Genomic DNA, 23,191 nt, shown 5'->3' with positions numbered 1-23,191 from the left:
ACACATGACTAAAGGATTTCATGTTGTATGATTCCCTCTTACGTATAAAGTGACGTCCTCTGCCAACCCGTCTCATGCAGCACACAGCACAAACTTCATGAGTTCATTTTAAACCCATCACTGAGAAGGATAAGAGACCCTTTGGCCTGTGCATGTGCGTGTCTCTGTGTGTGTCCATGTGTGTATTTTACCAAAATATCTCATGAACCACCAGACAACTTTTTATTAAACTCTCAGGAAGCGATCATTAGAGGATTTGCAGCTGTTTAACTTCAGGAGTCAACCCCATTGCAGATGGCTGCCACAGCTAACTGACCTTAACAATCCCAGAAATGACTATAATTCATTCAATTTTACAGATGTTGAACTTAAATTGTGTGTGCTAGTGGCTGAGTGCAGTTTGTGTAATATCCTTAATATGAAGTTTTGTCGTTAACTATTTGCAGTGAATTGTGAACAACAACTGTAATCACAACATTAATAATAATAATTTGAGAAGCCTCTTTCATGAAACCCAAGGATGCTATAAGTGCGATATCATCCTAAAACATGAACTAACTATGAACTACAAAAAATAAAATAGTAAACTGAGCAACAAGTCAGTTCAAGCACCAGTGAAGAATTATTTGGTGAATAAGTAACCTTTTAGTTTTTTTTTATTTATATATTCATTCATTCAACCTTTATTTATACAGGTTAATCCCATTGAGCCTTGGAGACTCATTTACAAAAGAGACCTGATTTTAACAAAGCGTGATGACAGTGGACAACAAAGACAACAATAGACAATCATAAAGGATGCATACAATTATTTATTTTTTAACAAATGAAAATATAATGGTAATTAAAAGAAAATGTAGCAAAAACCTCCCACAAAAAAACCCCCAGCTACGTTGTAAGGCGGTGTAGAAAACTAAAAACAGGAACATGTCTGCATTGGTTTTTGCCAGGAACTTAACAGATGCTTGAAACCACTTAGAGAGGTCAAGGTCAAGAGCTTCAGATCTTTTTGCAAGATATTCCAGGAAACAGGAGCAGAGTAGGAGAAGGCCCATTTGCCTAGTTTAGTTCTCACTGAGGGAACACTGCAGGTAATAATGTCCTGAGAGCGCACGCTGTAGCTGCACTCACACAGAGACATGTAGGAGGAGATATATTAAGGCTGCAGACCAAGAAGTGATTTAAAGATGAAAGTGTACCAGTGGGAGAGTCTGTGTGAAGTCAATGATGACCAGTTAACCAGTGAATACAGGGTGCAGTGATGGGTACGGTAGTTACAGCCAGTTATGAATCTTAGTGCACTGTGAAAGACAGCATCTGCAGGGTGCTTGTAGGTGTGTTCATGTAAATAATGTCACCGTAGTTAATGGAGGGAAGGAAAGTTGCAGTTACAAGGCGTTTACTAGCATTCAGAGTTAGACAGGATCTATTTCTGAAAAAGAAACCCAGTTTAACTTTAAGTTTCCTTACTAGGTTTTCCACATGAAGCTTAAAAGAGAGATGTGAGTCGACCAGGATACTCAAATATTTGTAGGAATCGACAAACTCAATAGGGACACCATTTGAGGATAAAATCAGAGGAAGAACTGCTGGGACCGACTTCCTGTTTGAAAAAAAAAAGCATCCCTTTGGTTTTGTCTGCTTTTAGGACAAGTTTGAGATGGAACAAATCTGTCTGGATGATGTTAAAAGCGGATTGCAAAAGCTGGAAAACCATAGCAACTGTTTAAGCTCGACAATAAACAACGTGTCATCTGCATAGAAATGTAAGGATGCATCAGGGATGCTTTGACCTACATTACCTATGTAGATTGTAAAGAGGGTGTGTCCTAAGACTGAGCCTTGTGGTACACCATTGTTGACTGTTAGATAACTGCAGGAAATACCATTATGTTGAACACGTTTCCTCCGATCTGAAAGATAGTTAGAGAACCAACCAATGGTATGTTCTGAGAAACCAATTTCTGAGAGCTTATGGCACAAGATGTCATGGTCCACTATGTCAAAAGCTTTAGACAGGTCTAAGAAAAGTGATGCACAATAATCCTTAGCGGTTTATATATTTTATATATTTCCAGTGGAGAAGTGTTGCAAATGTCAGCAGGGAGAACATTTCAGAAGATTGCGGCTGAAATTCAGTACACTGTCACCAAAAGCGCAGAGGTGACAGGGCCTTCTCTGTAGCAGGACCAAGACTTTGGAACGAGTTACCTCTGCTTGTCAGACAGGCCCCCTCCCTCTCGGTTTTCAAGTCCCGTTTAAAAACCCACTACTATTAGGTGGCTTTCAACACCAGATGATCTGTGTTTTGAACCTGTATGCTCCACACTGGTTTGTTGTCATTATCTGCATCGTTTTTATCTCTATATTCTGATTTACTTCATTTTGTATATTGCTTTGTGTGTTACCTGTTGTTCTGTCTGTACAGCACTTTGGTTGGCCTTGTTGCTGTTTTAAGTGCTCTATAAATAAAATGGTATGGGTATGGTAAAAGTTTGCACCCTTATGTGAGGGACGGAGAGCAGTCCAGTGACTTGAGGTTCTAGGATGGGGGTGAAGGAACTGAGGGGCACAGCTGTGCCGAGATTAATAGGTGAGAAGGAGAATTTTGTACTGAATCAGAGACCTGACTAGAAGCCACTGAACTGAATGAAATTTGGAGTGACGTGTTGCCAAAGTTTGGTGTGGGTGAGAACCATGGCAGCAGAGTTTTGAACATACTGAATTTTAACAAGAGTTTTACTAGATCCTACATCCCAAATAAGTATCCATACAGCTTTCCAAAACAGGAAGTGATGAGACATGGATAAGGATTTCTGCCAGAGTCTGGGAGAGAGGGACATAGTCTTGAAATGTTTAATAAGTTAAAAAATAAGATGATTTAGTAACAGATTTGGTCTGCGTTTCAAAGACGAGCGTAGAGTCCAAATAAACAAAGACCCATACATTACAGGATGAGAAGATGAAATATCCATCTAGACCCAGATGAACTCCAACATTCATGAGAAGAGCCTGAGGAGTAACAACCTGAAGATGAGTTTTGCTGCTGATGAGTTTGAGTATCCTGCAGGCAGTTATAACCAGAAACAGACAGAGAAGTGGAGTGGTGTCGATTTGAGTATCATCGGCATATGAGTGGATTTTAAGTGCATGTCAGCAGATGATGTATACAAGGCAATGTAAATGATAAAGAGGAGAGGCCCGACATCCAAGGCTTGAGGAATTCCATGATTATGGGGCTTCAGAGGAGTGTGTGTTACCAATCAGGGCAAACTGCTTCTGATCGAATATGTAAGACTGGAAGCAGGAGTGAGTTGTAAGTGATACAGAGGTAGGAGAAGTTGAGTAGGATGGAAGAAATGTTGCTAAATGCAGGAGCAAACTGATGAGTCTGGAGTCTGCAGCAGTGACTAAATTGTTGGTGATTTTAAACAGGGCAGTCTCTGTACTGTGGAGTATCCTGAATTTTATGGGATTAATGAGACTTTCAGGAAATAATCATCATATGCTACAACTAATTAAGTCTCAGAGCCAGTTCAATTTAAGATGGCAGACATAGACAACTGACTTTAGAAAACAGAAAAATGGCTGTCAGCTTTATAGATACTGATCTAAAAATTGATGTGAGTCATTTTACAACACTCTGAGTATGACATCCTGCATGAGATTGCACATAATATCATTATTGTCAAAATGGCTACAACTTCACCATTTCTCAACATTATTATTATCAGCATTTTATTCTAAAACTGACACGAGGCAGCAGGCAATAAATATTAATTCAAGGAATGACATGTTTTCACTTTTGAGCAACACGTGAGTATTTTTTTATGTTGCACCTCACCTGAATCACATTTTCCAGAAAACAATTTAAAAAAAATCATTTTAACTATAATAACAGTTGATAATGAACCAATTATGTTTTAAAAGATATGTTTTATTCTAACCAAAAAATATGAATATCATGGAAAAGTTGTTTAACATCTATAATTCCATTCAAAAAGTTAATTTTTAATAGATGATAGATTCATGGCCCACAATTTAAACAATTTCAAGTATTTATTTGTTTATTTTTACATAATTTGGGCTTCCAGCTCATGAAACCCACGAAAACAAGATTTAAAAAAATTAGAATACTGTGAAGACATCAGCTCACATTACTCAGTTTTTGCAGAAAAAAGAAAGAAATTAGGATCACAACAAATCAATCAAAATATGGTACTTTCAAAACGATATGTCAATCTTCAATACTTGGTTGAGAATCATTTGCCTTAATCACTGCCTCGATGTGATGTGGCATTGAGGCAATCAGCCTGTGGCATTGCCTGGGAGTTATGGAAGCCCAGATTTACTTGACATTATTGGATTTGGTACCTGGATGAGCATGAACTTTGTTGCCATGAACCACTTTGGCTGTGGATGCCTGCCTGGGAGGTGTCGATGGGGTACAGGACAGCCCCCAGAAACCATCTTATCTCCAGCAAACTGGTTGGTCCACTTAAGGAGTTTACTGCTTTGTGGGGAATCAGTTTACTTGGATCTCCTCAGACTGATGAAGCCCTCTGGATAGAGGGTGAAACGTCTCTAAAAAAAAGAAACTGTCCAGATGACCTAACTGAGCATTATTGGATTTGGTACCTGGATGACTGAGCATGAACTTTGTTTCCTTGATGCTTGCTGTCAGCTCTTCTTTGTTGTTGGGTCTGGTGCCCCTCATTTTCCTCTTGAGAATGCTCCATAGATTCTCAATGGGGTTTAGGTCCAGCGAGTTGGTTGGCCAGTCAAGCACTGTGGTATGAGCATCAAACCAGGTTTTGGTGCTTCTGGCGGCAGGGGCCAGGTCCTGCTGGAAGATGAAATCTGCATCTCCATACAGCTCCTCAGCAGAAGGAATCATGAAGTCCTCTAAAACATTCTGGTAGATTAGATTTTACATTTCTGGTAGAAACGTTTCTACATTTTTTTGTTGTTTTGCTTTGTTTTGTTTTTTTGAATGTCCAGAGGACCAGATTTAACTTTTTTAGATTTTTCTACCTGGATTATTGAGCATGCATCAGGATATTCTGGTAGATTATTGCAGTGACCTTGGATTTAAGAAAGCAGAGTTTACCAACACCTGCACCAGACATTGCACCCCAAATCATGACTGACTGTGGATATTTCACACTGGACCTCAAGCAGTATGGGTTCTGTTCCTCACCCTTCTTCCTACAAACTCTTGGACCTTGATTTCCGAATGAAAGGCACACTTTACTTTCATCGGAAAAGAGGGCCAAGGAACCTGACAGTTGTAGTCCATCTCCCGGATGTGTCTGAATGTGGTGGTTTGTGAAGCTGTGACTCCCGCCTCATTCCACTCTTTCTGGATCTCTGCCAGATTCTGTAATCTTCTCTGTTTGATAATCCGCTGAAGCCCAGTCATCTCTTTTGCTGGTGCATCTTCTCCTGTCACATTTTGCCCTTCCACTAGACTTTCCATTGATATGCTTGGACACAGCACTCTGTAAACAGCCAGCCTCCTTAGCTATAAACTTTTGTGGCTTACCCATCCCATGGAGCAGACCTGGGCGTTGTACGGCCCCAGGGCCACATGCGGCCCTTTGGTTGACTCTCACCGGCCCCCGTAAGGGGAATTACAAAATACATATGTAAACAAATGAAGTTAACCAAATCCAGATATAGATCCTCTCTCAATGATGATGTCAGCTTTGCTTCACATCTCCACCTCAGACCTTCAACCTGACTTTAACATTGCTGTTAAAGCCCAACAGAGACTAGACTTCTCTCACTAAACAAGAAAAAAGAACTGAAAAACACCAAATGAGATGTTTAGACTACAAATGTAGGCACGTAAAGAACCGGGACTCGAAACCACAGTTCAGTGATGATCACTATTATATGATGTTTCATAATATTTGGAGTACAAAGACAATATTGTGATATATTTACAAAGCTAAGAACTTTTTCCAGCAGTATATAAAACTCAAAATGAGTTTTGGGGTGAATGAAAATGATCATTAATACAACGTCACAAATGGTAAAAATGTTAACAGTTTACCATTGTACTGGGAAATTTAATTGAATAAATGACATTTTTTGTAAGGAAACCTCGCTTTTTCGTTGCTTAATCATAAGAAATACTCTTACCAGCTTGTTAAAACAGTGCTATGTACTGCTTTTAATAATGAAATACTATTAATATTATGCAGTATTGAGTTAAGTTTAGGGCAGCACGGTGGCGCAACTGGTAGAGCTGCTGCCTCTCAGCGAGCAGGTCCTTGGTTCAAACCCCGGTCCAGGGGCCTTCTGGGTGGAGTTTGCATGTTCTCTCCGTGCATGCGTGGGTTTTCTCCGGGTACTCCGGTTTCCTCCCACAGTCCAAAAACATGCATGTTAGGCTGACTGGTAACTCTAAATTGTCCCTAGGTGTGAGTGAGAGAGTGAATGGTTGTTTGTCTTGTTTGTCTCTATGTGGCCCTGTGATGGACTTGCGACCCGTCCAGGGTGTACCCCGCCCCTCGCACAGTGATTGCTGGACATGGGCACCAGCGACCCCCGTGACCTAAAATGGAATAAGCGGGTAAAGATAATGGATGGATGGATGAGTTAAGTTGAAATCAGGTCTCTCTTGTAAATGAGTCCTCGAGGCTCAATGGGATTTACCTGTTTAAATAACGGTTGAATGAAAAAGTCATTTGTGCCAGCCCTCCACAATATTTGCTGTTTCTCATGTGGCCCCATGGAAAAAATAATTGCCCACCCCTGCCATGGAGAGTATCAATGATGGTCTTCTGGCCAGTTGTTATGTCTTCAGTCTTCCCCATATTGAACCGAACTGAGACAATTGAACCAAACCTGTACAGGCGCTTTGAGTTTATTAGATGATTAGTGTCACACTCACTTTAAAACATTCATACTCTGCAAAATTTGGGCTGATTTCTCCACAGTATTCTACTTTTTTGAAATCCTATTTTCGTTGGTTTCATGAGCTGGAAGCCCAAATTATTTTAAAATAAACAAATAAATACTTGAAATTGTTTAAATTGTGGGCCCTGAATCTATCACCTATTAAAGATTAACTTTTTTAAAGAAATTATGGAAGTTAAACCACTTTCCATGATATTTAATTTTTTTGGAAAGGGTCTGTACATAGTTTCCACCAATGTTTTGGATTATTATGTTACACATACATGATTAGTCATCATTCTTGTTTTTTTTTTTCCTCTTAGCACTCAAAACTTTAGAATGAAATGGAAAGTTACAGAGAAAGTGGACTTGTGGGGGTGTATGGGGTCATCTTTTGTTATGAGTAGAGGGGGCAGCCCATGCAGATGAAGCAGCAGGATGCTGTCGGGGGGGAACTTCTTGTGAGTTTGGAGATGGAAAAGTACTGGCATCCGGCCAGTCGATTCATGGGTGGACAATCTGTCAGAACCGTGATGGAGCTGTGACCGGAACCTTTAATGAATGAAGGCTTCAAATGTCCCTGTGATAAATTTCAAATTCATACTGGATGGACAGTTTGTAACAAAGCAGAACAAAAAGTGAAAAAGAAGACTGTGCAAATGAAAAGTTTATCCTAACAAAAAAGAAAAGTGAAATGCAGATTCTGCTTAGCAGGTTCAACCGGGTCACAAGCCCAGATTATGCAGTGACCACTGTTTGATACCCAGTGGGTAATTTCCTTAATTCTTTAAATACAAAAGTCCATTTGGTTTATAAATAACTCAACAAACAGCATTTCATATAATCAGTCTTTGAGTTCTTTTCAGTTCATTTGACCTTTGGCAAAATAATAATGATGATAATAATAATATAACCCCATTCTGAAAAAGTTGGAGCATTATATCATATTTTATTCTCAGTGGAATACGTTAAATATATTAATTGTTTAAACTAAGAAACTGCATTATATATTTGGGAAAGAAAATAAGGATATTTTGAATTTGATGGCATCCACATTCATTAGCTGTAAAAGTAAGGGATATGAATAAGAAAGAGCTGGAGGAGAATTTAGCAAAGCATCGGCTGATTGACAACAGGTCAGTAAAAGAACTGGGAATAAAAAGAGCTTTTTAGAAGTAAACATGGGCAGAGGTTCGCAAGTCTGTAAAGAAATGTGTCTATAAATAGTGAAACAATTTTAGAATAATATTCCTCAACAAACTACTGAGAAGACTTTGAATATCCTATCATCTGCAGTTCATAATATCATCAAAAGATTTCAAGAGCCTGGACAAATCTCTGAGCTTAAAGGACAAGACTGAAAGTCCATATTAGATGTTCTTGATCTTCAGGCCTGCAGATGGAACTGCATCAAAAACAGGTCTGATCCTGTCCTGGCCATTACTACATGCATCAGGGGCACTTCAAAAAAATCATTGTCTGTAAACACAGTTCACCCTGATAAGTACAAATGATGCTTAAAGCTCTATCACACAAAAATGAAGTCATAAGTGCAAAAAAACAAAAACAACATCCCTTTATATTAAGGAGAAGAAGGACCTTTTAGCTTGTTATCAGTGCATCGTTCAAAAGCCTGCCTCTCTGATGGTGTAGGGGTGCATTGGTGCCTCTAGGATAGGCAAATCGAGAAAAGCACTGATCAATGCAGCAAATATATGCAGGTTTTAACTTATGCTCAAATCCAGATTCTCTGTTTTGTTTTAGCCTTTTTAACCATGTTTGTTTCAGTAAGACCATGTCATAAATGTCGTACTGCATCCACTACAACAGTTTTGTAGAAGAGTGTGGGTGCTGAACTGACCTGCCTGTAGTCCAGACCTCTCACCAAATGAACACATTTACTGCACCATAAACATAAAATCCAGCAAAGAAGATCCAGGACTGTTAAGCAGCTAGAACTCTTCATCAGACTGGAATGGGACAAGATTCCCCTCCACAGACTCCAGCAGCTGCTCTCCTCAGATCCTTGATGTTTACAGACTGTTGTTAAAAGAAGAGATTGCATTCAGTCTTTATTGACATTTTACACAACTTCCCAACTTTGTTACAATTGAGGTTTGCAAAAACAACTTCATCAGTTCATACTGACAGCTCTTTAACTTCAAAATCTAAAAGACAAGCGTATCTGAGCTGCAGCAGCACTGACCAAATCTGTGTCACTGTGTCATGCAGCGGCAGGACCAATCACAGCACAGGCAGGGTTGAGGGACACCAGGACAGCCACCGTTAACCCAATCGCACGAAGGCACTCAGCCAATCGGGAAACTCCAACAATCCTCTAGTTTTCACATGAGTATGCAGCATTTTTCACACAGGCAGAAAAACATGTTTCTAAGAAACAAGACGCTTCAGCTAGAAGAACAAGCAGGTGAAAATGCATTTTTGAAACAAGTTACCCAGGATTAAACATTGATTTATGAATAATAAATCTAGATCCAAAGAAATGTTTTGTCTCCAGTTTTCTGCAAAAATATTCAGACATCCTTTCAAGTAACTCATCCCATGCACTTATTTTAACTCTTTAATAGGATATTTATGCTATGTCCAAAAAATACGAGCCAACTGTGTGCTTTGCTGACATCACTCAGTCTCTGCAGTTTTCTCATGCAGCATTTTGCACAGAATTAAAAGTTTTACTTAAAAGCTGCTTTGCACACTTCATCCGTCTGCCAGTCGGTATAAGTGAGGAACTTTGTGCGTGGACATCTTCCTCTGTCTGACACTGTGAAGAGGAGAGTGGGTTCTGGTTTGAACCAGCCCGATGAGTTACACAACACAGCAGAACGCACGCTGACAAGAGGGTGAAAATATTACCCCCTTTATTCACATTTCTTACCTCTACCTGCCATTTTGCAATAGATTTTAAAAATCTGTGTTTATCAAAAATGGTTAAAGAAGCTTTAATGTTATGATGTGATTGCACACTTGTTGACCCCATTTCATATTTTTAATACTTACATAACTTGGATGTGTGTGTTTTTCTTTCTCCCAACACACACACATCAGAGGTACCATGATCCAGCCTGTATATTCCAGTGGTTGTCATGGCAACTGAGCAGCATCCCTCTCCATCCTTTGTCCGGTGTGCCACCCCCCAGTCGCTCGAGCTTCCCAGGCATGGGGAGGTTTGGATCCTGCATGCAAATTGGAACCCTACTTGAGCTTTAAAGCAAGGAAGCAAACATTTTATTTGGAGGGTGAACGTGATGAGGAGGGGTTCCCACCGTAACGGGGTGGTGGTGGTGTTACAGCTCGCTTTAGGAAAAACAAGACCTCCGATCAGAATATGAACTTTAAGTGTTCATTTATCTGCATGAACAAAAGGAATACAAGAAATGGACACGATGACTGGGCATCTCTGGGAACAGAACATCATGTTCTGTTAGCTTCTAATCCTAATTATATTTGAAGGACTGGTCTGAGAGTGGTAGTCGGTAATAAGACTTGTTTATTTTTGTATTAGTGTTTGATAGATCCTTCGCTAAGATATCATTTTGCCCTGCCTTTAGAATGTGACAGGAGACTGTGCTTTTTCATGTATTTGTCTGTTTGCAAAATATTTCATGAACTACTGGACGGATTTAGATGAAACGTTCAGGAAATAATCATTGGGTATACCTCTACAACTGATTAACTTTGGAGTCAACCCAATTCAAGATGGCAGCTGTGGCTGAGTGGTTAGAGCAGTCGTCCTCCAATGCAAGAGTTGGGGGTTTGAATCCACCAGCAGTCACATGCCCAAGTGTCCCTGGGCAAGACACTGAACCTCTTGTTGCCTCCGATATGTGTCCAGTCGGTGTTTGAATGTGATCTAAAGCTCTGATTATTCTCTTTAGAATGATTTGTTCCATTAGCTTTGTAGAGATCTATAGAGTGCTGTATGAATGGGTAAATGAGGACACAGATTGTAGTGTAAAGCGCTTTGAAGTACAGTCCATTTACCATTTAGCCATAGCCAACGGAACGTAGAAAACACAAAAATGGCTCTTTTTCAGTCAACTTTTAAAGATAATGTGCACCTATCTGGTGTGATAGTAGCTGAGAGTTTTTCACATCACATAATTCAAGCACTATTCATTGTGCAAGATTTTTTCTAAAATCTTTAGTAAAGTAATCCTTGGATGTACGGTACATTTACAACTGAGAAAGCTTTGATGTCAATCTGATTAAGATGACCACCACAGCTAAACGACATCAGCCAACAAGGCTTTAACGCGATCATGTTTTCACGCATTAGGTTAAACTACTCAGAAATAAGAGTCTGGGACTCGAGAAATAACATGCAGGTGAAGAGTACACAATGTTTCGGCGTTCCTGAGTGCCTAGCAGATAAAGACAAAAGCAAAAAAACAGAAGAAGTTTTGAGTACATTTGTTGGCCTCAAGCCAGCCATCATCCCTGACATGGGAACAAACCTGCCCTTTTCTCTTACGATTGGTTAACTTGATCCAGGCGAAACCAATCAGCAGCCTAACTAAAAGCGTGTGGCGTGAAGGCAGCTGGGAGGTAGGGGAAAGGTCTCAGAAACAAACTCAGGCCCTTCCCCCAAAGATAGGAGAGCACAAAAGAGGTCCGTGTTTATGTCACGAAAGAGGAGTATGCTATGTGGCCGAACAGCCTCTTTTCTCTCCGTTTCAAAAACCAAGACTTCTCCAAACTGAAGTTCAGCCCCAGATGTGAATCTTAAAGCTACAGCAGCAAATGCGTTCCAGCATTAAACGTATAAAAACTAAGTTTTATTTTCTTTAAACCAACAAGACAGACTAAATAATTACCATAGTTCTTAGCCACAATTAGTTTCGGACGAGTTTGCTGCACTTCTGGGAGTATTGTCCTCAGGCTGCTGCAGGGAAGGAGTCGAATAACCGTCTCGTGAGTTCACCAATTTCCAGTTACCACCCACGGGCAAAACAACAAAACAAAGCTGCTGTTGAGCTTTTGGCTTGAAACAAGCCATATGACACAAAAGCATGCTTGGCAAAAGAAAGCGGAGCTCGTTAAAACTTTACTAGTTACCTTTGGGTGTAGTTCACTTCACTACTCCGTTTTGTTGACCATAAAATCCTGCAGCAGCTGCTTCAACAGCTTTTGCCAACTAAAGGCGTTACTCTGCAATCCGGAGACCAGCCTGGACTGATGATGCCAATATGTTCCTCTTTTTATGTAGTTGTGAAAAAAAATCCTCAAGTGTTTGAATATTTCAGTCTACAGCAAACAAAAAAGGTTTGTGCTTCAACTTGCTGCTAAAGGGGCAGATTCACCTTTCGTGCAAAGCTAAAGGCTATTTGTTAGATGCCAATCTAGCTCAGTTGGGAGGAAAAGTTAAACCATTAGGCAAACTCACATTTGTTTTATGCTAAAGTTGTAGCATATTCAGCCTTTAAAAAAGGAAATATTTTCTTGTCCTGTGGAAAGAATGAAGTCATTTAGGTCTTAAATTCAAGAGTCACACAGATGTGTTGTGATAAAATAAATGTTTTAAGTGCATCAATAAAAAAACACCAGGTTCAGTAAACAATGTTTTACCAAATTAGGTGGCATTACATTAAAGTCGTTAAACAACCAAAAAAAAAGTAAAGGATAAAACTCCTCGAGAAAATCTACAAATGGCATTATAGAATGACCCACCACATTATGAACAACTTACGTTTGGGACAAGTGCACCACACAAGTCGACTTAATGTGACAGAAATTTGAAGACATTAAAAAATAAAAACATTAGTAACATTGAAAACCGGACAGTTGAATCGTCAACACTTCAACAACACATGAACTAGTCACATTTATTACTTAAACACATTGTCGTCCAGTCGTAGCAGCCCTACCCTGCAGTGTCCTTTGTGCTTTAGTTTTAATTTTAGTCACAAACAGACAAAAAGGGAACGATATGACGCAGGTTATAAAAACAGTTATAAAAGTCAATCCTTGCTAAAGACGTGAAAAGATGTACCCTGACAATACCAGCTCAAAACTTCCAGGAACCTCGTTACCATGTCATGTTTGTAAGTTGACCAGCCAACTTTAAACCATTAGCATCGTGTTAAAATCATAGTGGGAGAGGGAAAAATAAAATATTACAGTACTATTTAAAAAGAGAAAATTGGGAGGGGAGTAGAGAGAGAGAGTCCACAAGTTGGGGTTTAGTAATCCGTTGGTTCGTCACCCTCCTCGTTCAGCAGACAGGTGCGGATCAGGGCCTCGGTCACGCCGTACGGGTCGCAGTTGGCCGACGGACGGCGGTCTTCGAAGTAGCCTCGTTTCTCCTGGCCGACGTTACGGGGAATGCGGATGCTGGCGCCTCGGTTGGCCACACCTGCAGAGAACTCATGGATGTTTGACGTCTCGTGGTGCCCGGTCAGACGGCGAGCGTTGTCAAGACCTCCTTTAGGATCGTAGGCACGTATATGGTAGTTGTGTCTCTTTGAAAGCTTCTCGATAGAGTCTTCAATGGCTCTGAAAGCAGAAGCATTGCGACGGTGTCAGAAATGCAAGATGTACCAGCAGCTCAGACTAGAAAATGCACTTTGCGAAGGTTTGTCGACTCACCTTAATCCACCGTCTTCTCTCATCTCTTTCGTGCTGAAGTTTGTATGGCAGCCTGCGCCATTCCAGTTTCCTGGGATGGGCTTGGGGTCAAAAGAGGCGACAACACCAAAGTCTTCACAGACACGATGAAGGATGAAGCGGGCTGCCCACAAATGATCACCCATGTTGATTCCTTCACAAGGTCCAACTTGAAACTCCCACTAAAAAAAAACAAACCCAAAAGTGTGGTTTGATCATTTAACTGGTTACAAATACCAGGTTTATTACAAAGTCATGTTTTGGTTTCCCATCCTTACCTGAGCAGGCATCACTTCAGCATTTGTTCCACAAATGTTGACCCCAGCATACAGGCATGCTCTGTAATGAGCCTCTACGATGTCTCTGCCATACGCTTTGTCAGCTCCCACACCGCAGTAGTACGGACCTGCAAAGTTACAGAGTTAACTACCTGGATAATGCCGACCCAACGCAGGACGTGCGATACAACAAAAACTTCAGCTCCTCACCTTGTGGTCCTGGAAAACCATTAGATGGCCAGCCAAATGGGTGTCCGTCAGTACCTAGGATGGTGTACTCCTGCTCCATGCCAAACCAGGGGTGTTGGTCCCCCACCATCTGCATCACCTTGTTGCATGTGAGCCGAAGGTTGGTTTCTGCACAGGAAGAAGGTGAATAACGTCAGTGCAGCCAAGTTTAACTTGTAATCATCATGTCAATGGTGGCTCAGAATGGATTAAAGCATGCGTGTCAAACTCAAGGCCCAGGGGCCAAATCTGGTCCCCAAGATGCTATTTTAAATGTAAAAATACTTTTAATTTTTTTCAGTGATCTTTGATTATGATGTCAAAAGTGCAACAGAGAACGTCGAATGAGGCCAATCAAACTATTGTTGAGGAACATGCAACCAAGAAAAGATGTTTGGTATCTTAACTTGAGTTTATGTAGATTCTGAAATCGACCCTTCCTTTGAAAAAAGGTTTTCATTTTGGTCCCCCCTTTTGCAAGTGGGTTTGACACGCCTGGATTAAAGTGTGACCCTTTCAATTTTAAACAGCCAAGAGTTGAAGGTGTCTAGAGGTTAGTCCCTAATAAATGTTTTAGCACCAACTGCTATTTTAATTACAGACTATGGAAAATACGTCTAGAGATGTGATTTCCACACAATGAAACTTGACTGCATTTGGGTCACATCAAGGTAAAATATTCCACCAATAACCAAGAAAAGAAACAAGAAACTGTCATTTACCAGCAGGTTTGCGGTTGTACTTCAGGACTTCACACAGCACCAGCTTGTTGGGGTCTTTGCGGAACGGATCTCGAAACATGGCAGCAGGGATCAGATACATGTCGCTGTTCGAGCCCTCGGCCTGGTAGGTACTGGAGCCATCGAAGTTCCACTCGGGGAGTTCTGCAACAAGAGCGCGACCATGACCACACTGCAGAGGGAGGAGGGCTCGCCAAACACCATAAGAACCAGAAACCTCCCATCTTACCTTCAATGCTTTTCGGCTCGGAATCGAGAGTCCTGGTTTTGCACCGGAGCCCCTCTCCTGTTCCATCGATCCAAACGTACATGGCTTGGACTTTGTCCCCCTGAGGGAGCTCCATGTACTGCTGCTTGACAGTTTTACTCAAGGTGGCGCTGGCAGACGTGGCCATCTTGCTTGATACTATAACACACCTGAAAATGAGGAGAGCAGGTTTGAGATTCCCGGTGTTTCGCGGTGGACCACATGTTGCGTAATGGGGGGGGGGGGGGGGGTTCGGATTGAAGGGGGTGCCCAAACCACCCACAAAAACAGCGCCACTGTTTTCCAGAAGGGGGGAGGGGATGAAAACTACCGAGGATGTAAGAAAAAAGCCACATAGTTTATCTTGTCAAACAAAAGAACCATTTTTTTTGGATTATCGGATTAAATTTAACTCTGGTGACTGACAGCCGACAGAGGATGACACACTGCAGATATAACATTAATCTACAGCGTGCTGTTGAAATCACCACGATTACGGATGATGGCAGCAAGACAGAGGCAGCATTACATCAGCTCCTTCCTGGTTATAATTGAACACACACCACAACTACCGAACACGAAGAATAGGACCATTAAACATCGAGTTAGGAGTAACAGAGGCCGTTTCTACAACATAAAAGACCGTAAATTAGAATTCACCGCATGATCAAGTCTACATGAGCGGAGAAAGTCAGGTTCAGAGAGTTCACGCTGCGCGCCTGTCCTGCGTGACCGCGTCAAAAATGGACACAAGTAGAGAAAGAAGAGCAGGTTTACCTGGACAAAGGAGAAAATTGAAATAAAAACTAAAGGACTGGCAGGTCCAAAGTCTCGTCGGATGGTGGTTCACTAGTATTTCTCTCATCTCCGGTACCAGAGCCTGGCAGCGGAGCCGCATTTATAAGAGCAGGAAGTGGGACGGCGCGCGTCGTTGATTGGTCGGAGAGAGGACAGCAGCTGCGACGTGATTGGACAAGAGACAAGACTCCCAGGCAGCACCTGAGCCGCCTGCAGAGAGCTTTAACTAATGATAATTACTTAATCTGAAGGGCTTTTATGCTATTTTACTTAAAATGAGACCAGAAACAAACAAAGGTCTCTGAAACGGAACGAACACGAATCAGTGATGGACTCAGAACCGCGTGGGACAGAATGTACCAAAATTTGTACCAAATGTACCAAAACTTCTAGTCCTGACAGGTCTGAAGCGCCACCGTGTGGTGGATATTAGGACTGCAACAGTTTAAAAAATAGACTGCCGCAATAAAAAAAAAAAAAATAAATTAATTGTAATATATATATATATATATATATATAATATATATATATATATATATATATATATATATATATATCACTGTGCAGAAATTTCATTTCATTTTATTGATATACTTTTTAAAATATTTTTATACCGCTATAGTACAATTTAAGACAGTATCATGCTTTTATTATTTCATTTTATGCTTATGTTTAATAAATGTTTTTATGTGAAATGGTTATTGTTACACCGGGGTCTGAGAGAAATGTAATTTCAATCCTGTGTATGTCCTGTACATATTGCAGCTTTTGACATTAAAGTGACTTTGACTTTGATTTATTATCAGTTTAGACTAAAACGAATCAAAAAGGTATTCAGCTGATTGAAAAACGCAGTTAATAAAAGTTAAAGAAAGCAGGCTAACAAAAAGTGTGGGGTTATAGTTTAATTTTCAAATCATTTTAGAGAAAATGTTACAGTCTCAATGATTAACCTTCACACTTTTTGCATATTTAGACAATATTTGGAGGTACTGCTAGGCTGAGCTAGCTCACAGACTGCAGTGTTTAAGCAGAAGTTGCATTTTTAAATTCCTGTCCGATTATTAATGACAACCAATCAATTTATGTTATATTTAATCAGTATATAAGCTGGAGTAACAAAAGTTTTACTTTTTTTTTTCAGAATATACAAAACTGATTACCTCAATAATGAAAACTCAGGTTTTGTCTAAAAGGATATTACATATTTCCAAGATATTCAAACCACTAATTTTATATATATTATATATATATATATATATATATATATATATATATATATTAGAATTAACTTTACTTAAATAAATTAAATGTTCTAAAAAGTTTCAAGGAAAACTAAAAAGCACAATAAATCAATTTTTGAGCAAATATCACGATTTATGATAGCTTACCTGCCTATTCTGGTTTTGCAACGTAATCAGATTTGAGTTATGGGAATGCAGAAAATGGTCTGTAACGGGTGGGTAATGTGATAGAAAACTGGCTCTGGTGTTGGGCCTGGTCTGAGCTGGTCTGTCAGGGCCGGCTCTCGTTCACAGCAGATATTTAAAGTGGAAACGAGCACAGGTGTTATAATGAGGTCTGCACCCACACATACTGTCAGCACAGGATTTTATTCCAAACCCAGTTTTAAAATTCAAACATAATGGAGCCTTATTCTAAAATGAACAGACATAAAATGAGCAGAAAAAGACACCTTTGTCAAACAAATTAATTTCAAAATAAAACTCAAGGATTGTAACCACACCGTTTGTCTAATTGTTCCTATAGAGGTGGTTTAATGCTTGAACAGATGACATTATTAGCCAAACATGAAGGATTATTTCTCCAAACATTCAACTTAACCTTTGATGATTAATTATTTTATTATTCTGTGAAAATACTTTTTATTTCAAAGCTGCTCGGCTGATGTTCATTAGCTTTTGACAGTTTTACAGAAGAAGAAGAAACCTCAGAACCTAAAACATCTCATAGTAAAATACAGCAATTCAATCAGTTCTCACTCCAATTAAATTTCCATTAAACTCCCTTTTTACTACAGCTGTGGATTAGATGTCTGTTGATTAGTTCCATGCAGGGGGACACGGTGGATCAGTCGGTAGAGCTGCTGCCTCTTAGCGAGAAGGTCAACTCCCAGCTGGGGACCTCTCCGGGTGGAGTTTGCATGTTGCAAAACCTCTCAAAATACAACAGAAAGAGGTTCAATCATGTCATCTGGACAACGTTTCATCCAAAAGACGAAAATGAACCTTTTTCTTTCAAAACACAGTACAGTAGATCTTATAAGGGTTCCTCTAGTTTAAAATCAAACAATTTCCTTTATTTTGACTTGGGACTGTGTTGCAGTTTAACTTTGTGTTCTCGTCAGAGGCAGACTTATCCCACTTCAGGCCTTTTGACCCCAAACAGGCTTCCTGTCAGTGTGCAGCATCCCTTCAGCAGTTTTGTGTCCTGTCTTCAAATTGATGAATTTACTGCAACATCTTCTTTTCAACATGCAATTACATTTCCCTCCTTTGAATCAATACATCACTTGAACAGTTTCTAACTAGATAAAGATACAACATATCAGAAACTGAACACACGCGCTCCTCTCACATCTTTCATCACGTCATAAACCCGTCATCCTGACAGTGCTGCTCTGCCTGTGTCGGTGAGCAGCGCTGCAGAGTGGACTGAGCTCTTTGGAGCAGTCATCAAGATGAGGAGGGACACGTTTTAACCTTTAACATCTAATTTAGAAACAAGAACGATTAGCTGTTTAATAAATCCTAAGACAACATCAATTTAAAGCAGCTATTTGTGTACATGACTAAAGATGGTCTCTTTTATATATATAGGCTATATGCCCTTTTTTGTCATTTTTGATTTTTACCAACACAACAATATTTAGGATATGTAATAAACCAAACATAGAAGATTTAACTCCTTAAAAATATACTCAGCTATTTCTCTCTTTTTTACATTTTGCCATTAAATTAAAAAAAGGAGACATGAAAAAGTCAAAAGACAATATTTACTGGTCAATGAATTGTGCGACAGATGATAGACATCTTAAAAAGAAGCAAATAAATTAATTAAATGTGTTCAGATTAGTTACATTTCAGGATTATTTTTGCAATCACATAAACTGACTTTAATAGTTCTGCAAAATGTGGGTTATAATAAGTGGATCAAGACTCAAAATGAGTCTTTGATTCATTTAGCTCTGAGTTTTTCAAAAGACGCTTTTTATTAAGACTCATTCGTTGCTTTGGATCAGAACCAGTTCCTTTCAGAAACCGGATCACAAGTACACCATCGTCCCTGTGAACCTCTCAGTCGTTGGGAAGGTGTTCAGACAAAGCACGTGGAGGTGTCACAGATTACTCAGCGTCTAACATCCCTGAGGGCTCGGTGCAAGCAGCTTCACCAGTCTGTTGGGAGTTTCCTGTCATCTGATACCTGATGTTTAAAGAGGGAGGAGGACCACAGAATGGAGAAATTCGTGAGAAAATCTTGGGTAAACAAGAACGTGGCAGAGGTTCACCCAGTTCAAACCAGCCCTTCTGTTTTACGATGTTCTCCATATCTATAAAACCAGTGAGGACAGACTTTATCTGCTGGAGGAACCTCAGGGTTTAATAGAAAGAAAGAGGAATTTGAAATTGATCACCTCGATAATTAAGTAAATTTTAGTTACATACTGAGGTTCTACTGTGCAAAAGTCTTATTTTGTATTCAAGGAGCCAGAATTTCTCTTGGTCAATATTTCTGCAACATTTATTTTACCTTTTAAAGTTGTTTTTTTTAGACTTTGTCAGCATTTTTTACTCACTTTGAGTACCTGGCCAGCTTCAGGAGAATGCTTTAATGTGTTGTTTTTATTGATTTAACTCTGATCTATGAATCATTCAGGTGTAAAAAGGCTCCTCAACTCAAGGGACGAACTGGTGTTGTGTCTCCACATGAAGGAAAAGTAAAAAAAAAAAGATAAAAGGCTTTTTAATTTTAGCATCTTGTCACAGAGACAAAAATTGTTCTCATTTTAACAGACAAATAAAAAAACAAACACAAACAAAAAGTAGACCAAAGCTCATGCTCATTTATCCAGGTGTACATCCAACAATGTTCAGTCAGGTCATCTGGACGGTTCCTTTTGTTGCTGAGACGTTTCATCCTTCATCTGAAAGACTTCTTCAGTCTGAGGAGCCCACCAAACCAGCAGCGTTTCAGCACAAAAAAGGAAACTGTCCAGATGACCTCCTGGATTATTGAGCATGGACTTTGTTGGTATGCTCCAGAGCAACTTATAGACTGGAGAATATGGTATATTTGCTAAGAATCATTACTTTGTAAACAATATGTCAGTATCAATTGTGGAAACTTGGTGGAAAAGTCCATTTGCTATGTTTCTGCATCAACCTTATTTTAATATAATAAAACTGTAGTGCCACACTCCCACTCGGCTCCCAAAGACAAGCAGCAGCAGGTTTTACAGTTCTTCAAAAGCAGCTGAATGAAAAGGAGTTCATCTGAAATCAGTGAGATCACCTGAAAGCCAGTGGATTCGTGTTTCCAGCAGAGGGCAGCAGTTACTTGTGTAAAAATGTGTTTGGTCCAGCTGGTGAGTTTAATGTCAACTAGCTGCTTTGTTTGCTCATAGCTTCTGTGGAGAAGTGAAGTGGCAGGGTTGAGCGATTTATAAATGTGGCACATGAAGAGTTTCCTCTTTATCTCCTTCCTTTAGAGCCGGACTACAGAGAACAGATCTGATCCTGGTTTGAGGCTCTGCTCCCTCCTTCACCTCTCGGCCTCTTCGCCATCAGGCTCCCACCTCTACAATCCCTCAGCTGTCATATATCATCACACCCCTCGAACCCACTAGACAACCCTTAACTTTATAAATTAATAAGGCTGACAACATATTTGTCAGAATCTCAGTGCCCGTCCTGTGTGCCTCATCAGTCCGGCTGTAAATCAGGCCAGCAGCGTCCAGGGACCAAAGCTCCTTCCAGGGTTCTTCATATGGAGCATCGTTAAGCAAACAATATGCAATAACACTTATTGGCTGCACAGCATGAAGAAAACAATCAGTCGTTCAGATGACACACAGAAGCTGCTGCGCTCGCTCTCTGTGGTTCTGGTGCAGCGCCAGGCATCATGGGTTATATTTAATCCAGCCTCGCTGTTCTTTGGGATAATAACTTTTTTGCTCCATTCCTCGACTTGTCTGTCATCTTGACATGGCAATATCTCCCAACTCCACTGTTTCATAGTCAGTTTCATTTATTTCCAAATACCATTTCACACCCTGCTGGCTTTAACTAGGTATTATACAGCGAGAGGGGAGTGCGCCGCAGATTGAATCGTGACAGAGACAACAACGTTTCTGGTGAAAAATAAGGGAATATTGTGAGTGGGAGACTTTATGAAGTAAAGATTTCTTTTCTGTTTTTCATCTTCCGGGAGTCTTGATGTTATAGAGGATATCTGCAGCTTTCTTTGTTCTTTGAAATAATCAAGTATTCTCCAGTTTTAGTCATTTTGTCTTACAGCTTTGCGCTTTCTTTGGAGGCGGTTTTAACTTGAAATGCTTTCAGGAAAACATTTAAAAATACAAAGTGGCACTGTAAACAGAATTCATACCCATGAAAACACAACACCAATTTCTAAATCTATAGTTTTAGGACAGCTCAGACTAAAACAGCAGTGACACAGCCAAACACAGAACTGTGCACGTTGCTGTGTTTTACAGAAGCTACACTAACACTTTTAATGACTGAATGTGTGCGTGTGATTATTTTTAGCACACAAAGTAATGTAGTCGGTGTCAGGATTATCCTGTACAGTAATTTACTTTTTACTTTTAGAATGAACCCTTTAGAAGATGGCCACCACAGTTAACCAACATTAGCAAACTTATAAACGGCTGTTCGTCAGTCCGTTTGACAGATATGAGCCTAACATTCAGTGTGGTAGTAACTGAGACCCATTAACACATACTTGGAGTGCTATACATTATATTTATTTGTCTAAAATTTCAGTCAACACCGTCTGTCATCAACCGTTTAATCTGTTTTGCAGAACCAACCAGAAAGTCTCATTTTTACGAAGTGGTCACACTTCAAAAACATTGAACACTGGTGTCCAGAGGACCAGATTTAACTTTTTTAGATTTTTCTACCTGGATTATTGAGCATGCATCAGGAAACACTGGTGTTTCTTACACCAGTTTTGGCCTCCCTGCGCTGGCTCCCAGTTCACTTTCGAATTCAGTTCAAAATCCTTCTGTATGTTTTTACTTTGTAAATCTCTGAACAGTTCTGCCCCCTCCTAGCTCGCTGATCTGCAGCAGCCATATCCCATATGTCCCACAGCGCTCTCTGAGGTCAGAAGACCAGATGCTTCTATTGGTTCCAGGTGTAGTAACGTACGGACGGTATATTCATAGATAAAACGGATTCTTTCATTTTTCTGGACTGTATAATGACGTGCATCTGAATTTAATAAAATGTGGACGTGAGACGTTAATTATCTTTGACTCACCAACGACAGTGGGTCATTTATTAACAGAATCAAGTTTAACACATCACACATTTACATTAATTGGCAAAAATTGAAAATAACGACAGCTTATTAATCAGTTTACAGGAAGTAAACAATGCAGCGATTGTTCTCACTTCCAGTAGTACAACAGATTATTAACCACACGGCGGTGATTGAAAAACTTTGCTTCAGACATTTCTAAAAATATCTGTAATGATTTTTAGCAGATAGAAGAATTTTAAAGATGGGAAATGAAGTTTAAGTTGAGAGAGATGTGTGAGGGAATTTGTCTGTTTTAACCAGAACAGCACGCTCCTTTGGACCAGCTTGTCCCAACGGTACACTTTGGTTGAAGATCAACTTTTTACCTTTCTGAAGATATGTCAGTTCTGGCGTAAAGTTCCACTTCGAGCCACTTTTCAGCGTCTCCGTAAGAACAGCTAAACCTCGGGAGTCGTGAGGTCATCCAGAACAGAAATTTCATAATTCCCAGATCTTCTCTTGTTCAGCTTGATTTTCTTTCAGCAGCATCCTGAATTCCAGCCTTCATGAACTCTGGAACTGCTGGAGCTGCAAACTCTCCACCCGACTCCAACTGGAGGTGGAACCTCTTGCAGAACTCTCCATCTACAGCAACTCCAACTCCAACTAAAAAGCTTGGTTGAACTAGGAAGTGCCAACATTTAAAGGGCTCACTTCCGGTTCATTTGAGAACTTTCTGATTGGTCGATTGACCAAAACAGAGGTGTGTTTTGTGATGTAAGGTGTTATGAAAAGTCAAGGAAAAAGATTAAGATTGTTTAAGAACAGACAGAGGATTGTTATGAAGAATTCAGACTTCG

The 23,191-nt window shown here is 40.0% G+C and overlaps 2 protein-coding genes across 2 annotated transcripts in view; both read right to left on the bottom strand.

Annotated features, from left to right (window-relative positions):
- The window catches only part of LOC119414221 (chloride channel protein 2-like), a 553,451-nt gene that overhangs the window by 224,762 nt on the left and 305,498 nt on the right, over positions 1–23,191 (bottom strand). The gene's annotated exons all lie outside the window — the stretch shown is intronic.
- Positions 12,454–15,894, bottom strand: glula (glutamate-ammonia ligase (glutamine synthase) a). The gene is made up of 7 exons (XM_037682237.1): positions 15,801–15,894; positions 15,006–15,193; positions 14,759–14,920; positions 14,019–14,165; positions 13,809–13,936; positions 13,513–13,712; positions 12,454–13,419 (listed from the first exon to the last, which is right to left on the bottom strand). Exons 2-7 carry the CDS (start codon positions 15,169–15,171, stop codon positions 13,107–13,109), a joined length of 1,116 nt encoding a protein of 371 aa, XP_037538165.1. The 5' UTR covers positions 15,172–15,193; positions 15,801–15,894; the 3' UTR covers positions 12,454–13,106.

This window comes from Nematolebias whitei, chromosome 9, assembly GCF_014905685.2.
Source record: "Nematolebias whitei isolate Nwh7 chromosome 9, NemWhi1, whole genome shotgun sequence".
Taxonomy (NCBI): Eukaryota; Metazoa; Chordata; class Actinopteri; order Cyprinodontiformes; family Rivulidae; genus Nematolebias; species Nematolebias whitei.
This window is presented reverse-complemented; position numbering and strand designations above follow the sequence as displayed.

What these genes read in the sequence shown, in the direction of transcription:
- glula (XM_037682237.1), bottom strand. Translation starts at nt 15,171, where the DNA reads ATGGCCACGTCTGCCAGCGCCACCTTGAGTAAAACTGTCAAGCAGCAG. An exon ending in TGGTTTTCCAGGACCACAAG is followed by an intron (nt 13,937 to 14,018) that starts GTGAGGAGCTGA and finishes GTAACTTTGCAG; the next exon opens with GTCCGTACTACTGCGGTGTG. An exon ending in CTGAAGTGATGCCTGCTCAG is followed by an intron (nt 13,713 to 13,808) that starts GTAAGGATGGGA and finishes GTTTTTTTTTAG; the next exon opens with TGGGAGTTTCAAGTTGGACC.